The sequence below is a fragment of the Takifugu rubripes genome, chromosome 16 (genome assembly GCF_901000725.2).
Source record: "Takifugu rubripes chromosome 16, fTakRub1.2, whole genome shotgun sequence".
Lineage (NCBI taxonomy): Eukaryota > Metazoa > Chordata > Actinopteri > Tetraodontiformes > Tetraodontidae > Takifugu > Takifugu rubripes.
Genome location: NC_042300.1, coordinates 7,441,926 through 7,452,046, shown reverse-complemented (window position 1 = coordinate 7,452,046; position 10,121 = coordinate 7,441,926). Strand labels below are relative to the sequence as shown.

General features: G+C 49.3%; 2 protein-coding genes across 7 annotated transcripts; one reads left to right on the top strand and one right to left on the bottom strand.

Moving 5' to 3' along the window:
• The first annotated feature begins 460 nt into the window (after positions 1 to 460).
• LOC115252989 (usherin) lies at positions 461 to 2,749 on the top strand. 2 transcript variants are annotated; one of them, XM_029849721.1, is made up of 6 exons: positions 461 to 1,018; positions 1,378 to 1,541; positions 1,624 to 1,728; positions 1,814 to 1,885; positions 2,004 to 2,174; positions 2,265 to 2,749. In XM_029849721.1, exons 2-6 carry the CDS (start codon positions 1,476 to 1,478, stop codon positions 2,352 to 2,354), a joined length of 504 nt encoding a protein of 167 aa, XP_029705581.1. In that variant the 5' UTR covers positions 461 to 1,018; positions 1,378 to 1,475; the 3' UTR covers positions 2,355 to 2,749. The 2 variants fall into 2 exon arrangements, with proteins under 2 accessions (XP_029705581.1, XP_029705580.1); XM_029849720.1 differs by having other exon boundaries at positions 2,004 to 2,192.
• Positions 2,750 to 3,011: 262 nt separating this feature from the next.
• fez2b (fasciculation and elongation protein zeta 2b) lies at positions 3,012 to 9,896 on the bottom strand. Of its 5 annotated transcripts, XM_029849718.1 has the most exons (11): positions 9,505 to 9,896; positions 7,603 to 7,711; positions 7,407 to 7,523; positions 7,164 to 7,305; positions 6,705 to 6,832; positions 6,453 to 6,602; positions 6,189 to 6,269; positions 5,801 to 5,876; positions 5,664 to 5,729; positions 5,467 to 5,495; positions 3,012 to 5,141 (listed from the first exon to the last, which is right to left on the bottom strand). In XM_029849718.1, exons 1-10 carry the CDS (start codon positions 9,810 to 9,812, stop codon positions 5,485 to 5,487), a joined length of 1,188 nt encoding a protein of 395 aa, XP_029705578.1. In that variant the 5' UTR covers positions 9,813 to 9,896; the 3' UTR covers positions 3,012 to 5,141; positions 5,467 to 5,484. The 5 variants fall into 5 exon arrangements, 4 of the variants coding, with proteins under 4 accessions (XP_029705578.1, XP_029705576.1, XP_029705575.1 ...); XR_003891294.1 differs by having other exon boundaries at positions 5,467 to 5,729; XM_029849716.1 differs by lacking the exon at positions 5,467 to 5,495.
• Between the last annotated feature and the right edge of the window lie 225 nt (positions 9,897 to 10,121).

Here is a 10,121-nt window from a genome sequence, read left to right as displayed (position 1 = left end):
TCACCCACAGCAGATGGGCGGCTGTGCATGGAGAGAGACAGTCACCCCAGGACCACACTCAGAAAAGAAACACTCTTTATTTTATTATTGTTTCAACTAATCAGACGTTTTTCCTCCTTCATTTAGGATCACAAACAAAACTTTAAGTAAATGAAGTGCACATGCACATTTAAAACGTTTACAACTGTTAAAATAGGTGAGGTTAAAGTAAATAACCCGTTACCTTTTCCATTGGTGTTTACTGCCCTCGTGTGGTCAAAACATGTATTGCAAGGTAATTGCTCATAAGTTGTAGCAGATATACAAATTATATTCAGGACATGGTTTGGCTAAAGAAGACTTCTGTAAAAAACAAAACAAAGTAATATTTAAACCCATTCCTGATTATCAACACACTTAAAAACTCTTAAAAAATGCTGTGGAACTTCCAAACTGAAATCAGAAGTTTATCTGATAACATATTATGATTCACTGACAACTTTTGACACAGTAACATTTTAAAAAACACTTCACTTACATAAACTATACCATTACCACGCCGAAGCGTTAACGCGTAGATTATTATTAACATGCAAATACCTCAGTGATCATGTTTAACGCGATGAGCTCAACAGAAACTTTATGAGTATTATGTCAATTATCTTCTAGAAATCACATACTGAACTTTAAACACATTCACACACGCTTCTGCTTCTGCACATGGAGGCGTGAGTGTTTGCGGACTTTAAATGGCTTCGGCTGCTCTCGGCAGCTAATCAGCAACCTGACACTCCGCTGTTGCCATGGCACCGAAGGGTCGAGGGTAGCATCAGAGTGACACACTGGCACGTTGCGACGCTGCGTCCTCCGACCCTCCGACGACCACCAGAAGGAACCACCCACCGTTTCCCTCCTCTGCTGGGGGCGGACAGGTGGGATCCTCCAGCAGCGCAGGATCCTTCACATCGATGCTCCGCGCTGCGAGGGGGGGCTGCTGCCGGCACCCCAACCCCCGGCTGAACCACGGACCTCAGCGCAGGTGAGTCCACCTGTGGATCGACCCTCTCCTCTTTTCCTGAGCGCCTTTGCTGCTAAATAGAAGGTCACCAAGTAGCTGGAGGCCAGGCCGGGAGCTGGAGGGTGTCTCCTGTTACTGTGATCCTCTTTCACCTCACCTATCAAATAACTACAACTGACACATTTTCAAGAACAGATATTTTATGTGGTTACTGGGATGGCTGAAAGTTTGGATGCTCAGTGGACAAAGTGTGTAAAAGCCGTGTTTCCCGACACAGAAGTACCATCCAGGCTTTGTCCCAGTGGCGTTACTGGTTTTAATGGGTGCGATTCTGTCATCAGTCTGATGCCCGAGTCTGACTCCCATCATTTAACCTGCAGCTCCACCGAGTCCCGCTCCTCCCGGAGCGGCTGAAGGGCTCGGCGAGCGGGCGGAGGGAGGTCAGGGAGGTCAGCCGCTGGTCCGAGAGCTGTGGTTCATGGTGGTGATGGCGGCCGTCGCCCTGCTGCTGCTCGCCGTCGTCCTGGGCGCCGTCCTTCACAAGGTGAGAAAACAGCAAAGCACCAGGTCACTCTGGTGGGGGGGGGGGGGGGACAAGCAAGTGGGACCTGTTCTGTGTGCTGCAGGTGCTGAATAAACCCCCCTACACCCGGGAGAGACCCCCGCTGGTGGGCCTGCCCATGCAGAAGAGGAACCCCATGGCCGTTTACCCGGCCAGCAACTCTGTTCTGGTGAGGTCACGTTGACGGGTCCAGCTCACCATCAGGTCGTTTGTGATAATGAAACCCCCCCCTCACTTCCTTCCTCCCCCCCCAGTTTGACACTGTACCCGACACGTCGGGCTTGGCCGGCAGCGTGACGCTCAAAGGCTTCAGCATGAGAATGGAGGTAAAACCAGTTCACCCCCCCCCCCCCCCCCCCCCCCACACACACACACACGATAACAATAAAACACCTCTGCTTGTGTGCTCGGCCTCCATGTCCATGTCCCCCCCCCCCCTGCCAGGACATGCTGGAGGCCAAGTGCGAGCCTGTGGGGGGCGCCCCCCCTCAGGGGGAGCTGGAGGTCCTGAGCGTGAGCACCCTGAGGCGCAGCGTCAGCCAGCTGATGGACGGGAAGTCGGTGGGACACGAGGACGCGTGGGACCCGAACACGTCAGGCCACGACAGCGGGATGGTGAGAGACCCCAGAAATGTAGGCCGAGCCCGTTCTGACAGCAGGGTCGGAACCGGCTCGGGTCTGAACCCAGATCTGCTCTCTGCTCAGTTCATGGACGACGAGGAGTTCGTGGACACGGTGAAAGGCTTCAGCACGGTGAGGAAGGAGCACACCATGTTCACCGACACCAACCTCTGACCGCGACCTTTGGACCTGGAGAGTCACCTGGGAATGGCACAGTCCGGCCCAGGGAGGATAACCGGGCCAAGACGCAGTTGCAGCAGGAAAGAACTGAAAAGCCCAGATGTGCTGGACTGTGACGCAACACTGAGCTTGAGAATATTTTTAGTCCCACTGTTGGAAACATCTCCAAGTGTCCTCGAGTCAGACTTCCTTGTGATGAGTTCATGAAATATAATCCGATTACATCTTTGCAACTGGCGCAACTCCCGGCCCATCACGGAGCGTCCAGTCCTACCGTTTGTCGCCGTGTACTTTCCGTGTACCTGTGCACATCTGGGAGCAGGTGTGGCGTGTTTGTGGGCGTGGCCACGAGCACCAGATACTATCGAGACACTGTAAGAAGTTACAACTTTGGCCAGACAGCTGCCATCAAGCTGACTCTTCAGGCTTTTTGAACGTCTCAGGCATCCGTTCGCTCCTCGGTTGCATTTCCATGAACTGCAGCGCCACACTGTGGACATACGGGGGAGTGCACATAACCACCAAAATTGACGAAATGTATATTATGAATCTGAATTGTACCCCCCCCCTTCCCAAAATAAACCTCTTCACACTATATTTACACTTTTTTCACTACTGAAATTTTGAATACACACACGTACAAGTTGTGGCTAGATTCTTCACATATTAATTTATTTGAAACGAGCTGCAGTGCAACAGAACACGTGTACATGAAATCATATTGTTACAAAACATTTACATAATAAATTAATATACTGCAGTACCATGTGACAGTAAACACAACCCCCCAGACCAGGGAAACCTTGGTGTCTTAAATCAGAAAAAGGAGTTTAAAGTACAAAAGTCTCAGGCATTAACAAGGCCGACTATTCCTCCATTACTTGTCTTGTATGTCGACAGATCTCTAAATGGTGCCTTCACTGATATGTGGAAGCTACTGTGGAGATAAAGAGTTACAAACTGCTTCAAATGTGCTCCCTTTTCTTTGAGATTAACCTTCCTGTAAACAAGAAAAGCAATATAAAAGTGCATGTAGCACATTCTAAGTTATCTGTTCCAAAGCTTGCAATATTGTATAAAAACTTAAGATCTCCATAAATAAACATACAAGCTCTGCCTTCCTTCCATGAACCCTCTGTTTGATCTTCCAGCTGAGTCTCATCACCTCCCTTTTTGTCCTTTCTGCTAATCATAGAGTGACAGAACTGCTTACGCTAAATAACCATTAAAAGTATCATTGATAAGCTCATCTACTGGATTTGTAAGAGCTAAAGCCTCACACTGGAACTGCATCTACACCGGCGTTGCTGACCTGCCTCTCCCAGCTGCTGTTATTGCTACAGGGACTGATATTGAAATGCATTTATTAACAAACATCAGTGATGCGTCCCTGATCACCTCCACTGGATTGTTCAGTCAAATCACGATTTAAGAGTGCAGCGAGCCGACGTCTGTACAAAAAAACCCAAAAAACCCTCAACACCTGAGAGCTTGACTCAACCTGATCTGCTGGTGTGTGGTGCACCTGTAGTCGCTGGTTCACAAGCATAAATACGGGAGAGATGAAACATCCTGCATAATGCCCAGCATCATCAGCGTTAGTTTGAGGTGTGTGTTGCTGGGCTGAAGTGTAAAAAAGCCTGACTTATCACTGACAACGCTACTTCTAAAAATACTAATGGCGTAAAATAGTACCATCTTGTGAAAGGTGAGGAAATCCAGGTGCAATGTGTAAAATCTTAGTTTGAATATCCTCACGGCGATGAGTAAGGTAAAAGAATGGAACAGGATCCATCACGTACTTATGCTAACCTAAGGAGACGTACGGCTACGTGTTCCACTTCTACATCACTAGATCACCGACAGGCTGAAATGCTACCAAACAAATCTACATACAGGTTAAAAACACACTCCTACATATTTAAATAGAAGCTTAACGAAGCTAATGCTTATGAGATCGGTCGGTTTCTGCTAAAGCAAAAACGTTCAAGGTTATCCGACTCATATGAGGACTCCAGGGGGAACTGATGAAGTCGTGCAAGATGGAGGTCACAACACGAGGGCCCAGAGGTCATCATTTACGACATAATATTGCAAATAGCAGCTACGGAAAAGTTGATAATCTCTCTACAAAACGGGTCCCTTCTCCAAAAATATTCTCTCTGCGTTTGTTCGTACCGACTTCCTGTTTCCCTTTTTTCAAAAAGTACAAAGATCTCAAAACTGTGCAATTTCTCTTATTTGTATACAAAATATCTCATTTAAACATTCACCTAACAGCTACGGGTGAGCGCGAAGCCCGAATCCACATGCAAAGAGGGGCGGACTGGTGATCCGGGATCTTCAAATTAAAGGGTTTTGCTCTTAGTAGCGAGTATTTTCAATCCCCAGACATCAAACACAATCTACCATTATGTCAGCGAAGGATTATAAATGCTTGTGAATTCTCTTTAAAAACAGGATGCGATGCCCAGACACACATTAGGATAATACTGACTATTAGGATTAAACAGACAAAACACCGTGCAGTCAGATCATACAGGGGGATTAAAAAAGTAAAATAGAACAATAAAAATCAATCTACAGCTCAAGGAGAATTAAAATAGTAGGAGTAACAGAGGAAAAGTAAAAAAAAATATCCACAAGGAAAGTGTTAAAAATATAAAGAAGGATTTAGTTTTTAATCCCATTTTCTGGCTTCTCCCAGATTGCGGAGCCCTCGACTGTAGATGCGACGGCCGGTTCTGGAAACGCGCTGTGGGCTCTACGTGGGACAGAGAACTGTGGAGACAAGAGCAGAAGCGCCAATGACGATGAGCGCTGCGGGACGCCGCTGTGCAATCTGCAGGAGGGAATAATGGAAGAGCGACTATCACAGGGACGATGTGTGGGAGTGAGAGCAGAGGCAGACGGGTGGAGAGCTGCTACCACCTGCTTTGCTGCGACGTGGGACTAAGATGTGTGTTAGTGTGTTTGCTGCTGTTTGTGGGGAGGCTAGTGCAGACACAAGCGATGCTACGGCACAGCTGGTGAGGGGAGAGAAGAGAAAGGGATGGACTAGAAGGCCGGAGGTGAGGAAGAGTCCGTGTTAATGTGCCTCACAAACCTCGAGCTTCCACCGCTCTCACACCAGAGCTGCCCGGGACAGTGCAGCACAGGCCAAAGACAAGGAAGGCAAAAGGTCAACACAAGCCCAAAAACATGACTTCTCTCTCAAATCTGAAGTGTCCAGGTTCGCTCTGGCCCTGCTTTAGTGGCGGTATTCCCAGGCTCTCATAGGAAGGGGCCGGCCGCTGCGTTTACCTTTGAGGATGTAGTCTGTCAGCAGCGCAGGCACCTTCTCACTGTCGTCCCTCATGGCGTGCAGGACTAGCAGGTGGAGGAGAGCGTGTTAGCAAAGGGCGTGGAGGGTAGAACTAAAGCTGCAGAGACAGGCTCACTCTTTGTGAGGATCTGGAGGTCTTCCACGGATGGGGTTCCGGCCTTCTTCTCATACGGGATCACAGTGGTCAGATACTGAAAAAAAGAGCAGTGAGTCAGACAAGAGGGGCAATATTCACATGCCGAGTGTCATTTCTCATTTAATATAAAAAAAAGACCATTTCTTACAGTAAAAACAGACAATAAACACACTTCAAATTAAAGATGATGGGTTTTAAAAACAGGAGAATGGCAACGGGACAGAAAACGAGATCAAATAATAACAATTGATGAAAAATCCCCCCAAATAAAAGCTGTGAACAAGCAAACGTAAAACCGATGATCCAAGGGAAACCAAAGGTCAGGGGTCAGCAGCTGAGATGCCAACAGAAGAAAGAGCGGGGGCACCTGTTTGTCCCCTCCTGTGCTGCCAAAAGTTTGACGGAGGCCATTGTGAATGACATTGGAGAGTCCCTCCAGAGTGAGGAGCTACGAGGAGCAGAGGAAGGAGGGAAAAGAGAGCAGACAGATGAGGAGGCTTCTATTTTTAGCAGAGAGGAAGAAGGTTCACCAGAGCCTCGGCGTTGGAGAAAAGCCAGGCCACGCGTCGCGCTTTGTTACCATCACACGCCAAAGGCTCGTCGTTACGCCTCCTACGCCGGCGTGACTCACCGTTCCCGGGATGTGCGTGCTGGTGCTTCTCTGGCCGTTGGGCCCGGTTGTCGTGGTGCTTCTGATCTTCTTCTTTTTGCGCAGCAGCTCCCGGTGCTCCTTCTGCCTGTTCTGCACGTCGATCAGCAGCGAGATGAAGCTGTTCTTCACCTGGATTCAGAAACTGGTTTTACGGCTTGAACTGACGGCGAATTGCATGAAAAAAACTGGTTGGTAGGAATAAAAAGGAGACGGCTCGTTCAAATTCAGCACCTCCTTCTCGTAGTCCAGTTCGTCGCGCAGAGCCAGAGCCTGGATCAGCTCTTCGCTGTAGCGCCGGATCGCCGTCTCCACTTCCTGCAGCGTCTCCGTCAGTTCAGACGCAGACAGCCGACGCAGCCCTGACACGTACAGAGTTATTAACCTTCAGTATAAACTGGGGATCGAGGATTGAAGCCTATTGTGAGAGAAATGGAACGTGGCCTCTTTGCTGTGTAGAGGACGTGTGTTCTGACGCCTCTTGAAGAGAAATATAGTAGATTTGGGATGTGAGCGCTCACAAAAAGGCTTTAGATTAGCAGCTGGTTTGCATTTGTCACACGTTACATAAGAAGGCTGCTGCGTGAGCGCCTGGCTGTTTCTTGGTGTGCACGACGGTTTGGTCTATTTAGTCGGCCGTCGATAACGCCTGACTGTTCGCCTCGTGCACCGCCGGTCCTGGGAGAGACTCACGGTCCTCGCAGCTGCTGTTGGAGCCGGACCTCTTCATAGCGTGGAGGTCCTGGGAGAGCACGGAGAGGTCGGACTGCGAGGGGCTCTCGTCGTCTTCGGGGTCTGGAGACTCTTGCATCATCTCTTCGATCTCCTCTATCACCTGAACCAAGGAATGGACACAGATGCCCCCCCCCGTTATTAGTCAGGATTAGAGGGAAGTCCTGCGTGGTAAAACACCGGCGCCACGGCAACCCGACCCACCTGCTCAGCTGTGAAAAGCGGCTCGTCGCTGATGGAGGAAACGATGATGGAGTGCATGTCCATCTGCTCCCTCAGCTCCTCGTCGTCAGACAGATCCAGAGACTGATTCTCCAGTTTCTGTTGGATCAGAAGGTCGTGTGAAACATCACCGGCCGAGCAGATTGTGTCGTTAAGCGACTGCGTGGCCGCGCGCTACCTCCCGATCGGCGAGGTTGAGGATGGGCAGGTGCAGGCTGCGGGTGTGCGACGTCTTCCAGTCCACGGCCATCACGTTGCCGTAATTATCCGTCAGAGTGTTCCATACCCTGGAACAGAGCAGGGGACAGCGTGAGACCAGAACTTTATAATGCGCCCATCTGTCTGGTCACCCCCCCCCCCGTGTCGCTTTCACAAGCACGTTCCATTTCTTTACGCCGACAACACCGGCGTGTTTGTGTCGTTATACCTGGAAACAGAGGAAACCGGTGTTCAGCCCGTACGTGGCTGGATACCACCGATTCAGGAACAGTGACATCATCGACACGTGCGCACTGATCAAAGGTAAAGGCAACAACTTGTGTGCGTGTGTGCAGATACGCAACAACAGTTGCAACAACAGTGCTTCACGTCCCGGGCTGCTTCCTGCTGGATGGGAGCGCTGCGGGCAGGGCGAGGAGGGCGCTGTGAACCCATGTGTCACACTCGCTCTGCATCACCACAACTCGCCTCTTCCTCACACACGTTCGCAGACCAGTGTTTATGTAACCCCGCGCACGTTTCTCCCTCAAGCGCACAGCTTGGGGTGTCGGGGGCTGCTCGGTCCTAAATAGGGCAGGGGATATTTTTCCTCCCCAAGCTCAAGGACACGTGAGTGTGTGACAAAGCTGATTCTCGGCGTGCACGTGCATTTTTAAAATAACAAGGTTTCAATGCACCATTTTGTGTTTTTCTCGTGGACATTTGATCTACTTGAACACAAATGTGCAACTGCACAATTCACATGGACAGCTCTGCTCCAACGCGTGCATCTCCATGGACACCCAAACGTGCACGGATACACGTGAACACATCTCCCCTGTCGGCCCTGTTGTTGGTCTCAGTGTTACTGGAGGACTCATTAAGAGCCTGGACACGTCTTCCAGGGTGCAGTCAACCAGAAAAGACCTCCACCGATCCTGGCGCTGCTCTCCGGGCTTCACTGGGCTGCTGTCCAATTATCCTCCTGCTCCTCTCCTTCCTGTCTTTTTGGACTAAAATAACCACGGATGTTCCTTTGTCCGTTTCACTACATTCTCGCCAATCTAGTTGCAATATTTTTGACAGTAAGTAAATCTAAATCAAATTTCAGGGTGATACATCTAATGTATCCTGCTGGATGAGTGTTTAGCAGTGGCTTAAATGTCTGTGAAGATTCTCAATCATCATGGCTCAAATGTTCGCAAATGCTGCTCAATAAAAACGGAACTTATTTCTGACTTCAGTTTTTCACAATTTTCACCGCAAAGAGATTGGCAGCATTGTTGGGAACATGCATGACTAATATTAATGGTGACATAGAGGAAGTTTCACTGTATGATCAGGCCCGAGAGAGCTGCAATTCCACGTTAATGCTGCTCTCTGCACGGCCGTGTTCGTGACAGTGAGATTTGCATGTTTGTGTGGGATGAGTGTGAAAATAACAGCAGCCAAGATCAGGGTGAAACCATGAATGACTTCAGCCTGTGTGCAACAAACACGGAGTTACTCCAATATAACGTTTATGGAAGTGAAACCAGTCATTTCTAGTGAGAAATTCAATACTGTAAACGTGGCACTTTAGACACCCACTTTTCATCTCCGGCTAAGTTATATTGCATATGTAACCAAATTGATAACTCTGCGGTCATTTTTACATACAAGAATCAAACATAAGCTAAATCATGGCCGATCTCAAAATATCGGAGGACAGGGAGGATATTTCGTCCTAAAAACATCTCGCCAAAGTTCCAAACTTTGGACAGAAGTGATTGCAGCTAAGCTAACATCAACATTAGCCTGACCCACCGAGGCTAGGCTGCTAAAGCTAACAAGGAGATTACAACTTGCTATGAATAAAAACAACATTTAAATTCGCACTCACTCGTCGTCTTTGAGGTAATTGTCCTCCGTGATGGGTTTAATGGGGGCTATATCCTCCGTCGTAGTGTTGTAATTTCGGAAACACACTGTCAGCTTCTCGTCAAAGTCGTGGACGAGGTCCTCCATCGACTTGAAGCTGCATATCTCCCCGGAGAAACTGTTGTCGAGGTCGGAGAAATCGTCGAGGCCTGACGCCGAGTCGACCACGTTTGAGTTCAGCTGGTCCAACTGGTCCGCCGACGCCGAGGGTGGCTTGAACTCGTTAAAATCCTGCCAATCCTCGTCGAACTGGGCCAGCGGCGCCGCCATGACTGCCGTTAAGGCTGGTTTGAGACTAACTTCGCCCCCTGAACGCGCTCCTGCTTCGGCTTCCAGACTCGCGAGTGGGCGGTGAAGAAGGGAGTCAAGGAAGACGGCGGCGTGGGCGTGGTCTTGTGACGCATGGTGCACGCCCCTCCCACTTTCAAGGGATGTAAACAAGCCCGTACCGCGCTGGTACTGGAACAAGCTCAGTATTTCCTTTGAGAATGTCGATTTGTTTCGCCAAATTCCTCATGAATTTTAATCCAATCGCCCAAATTGAACACCGGGTAACAGTAGCGTGCAGTGGTTATAAAG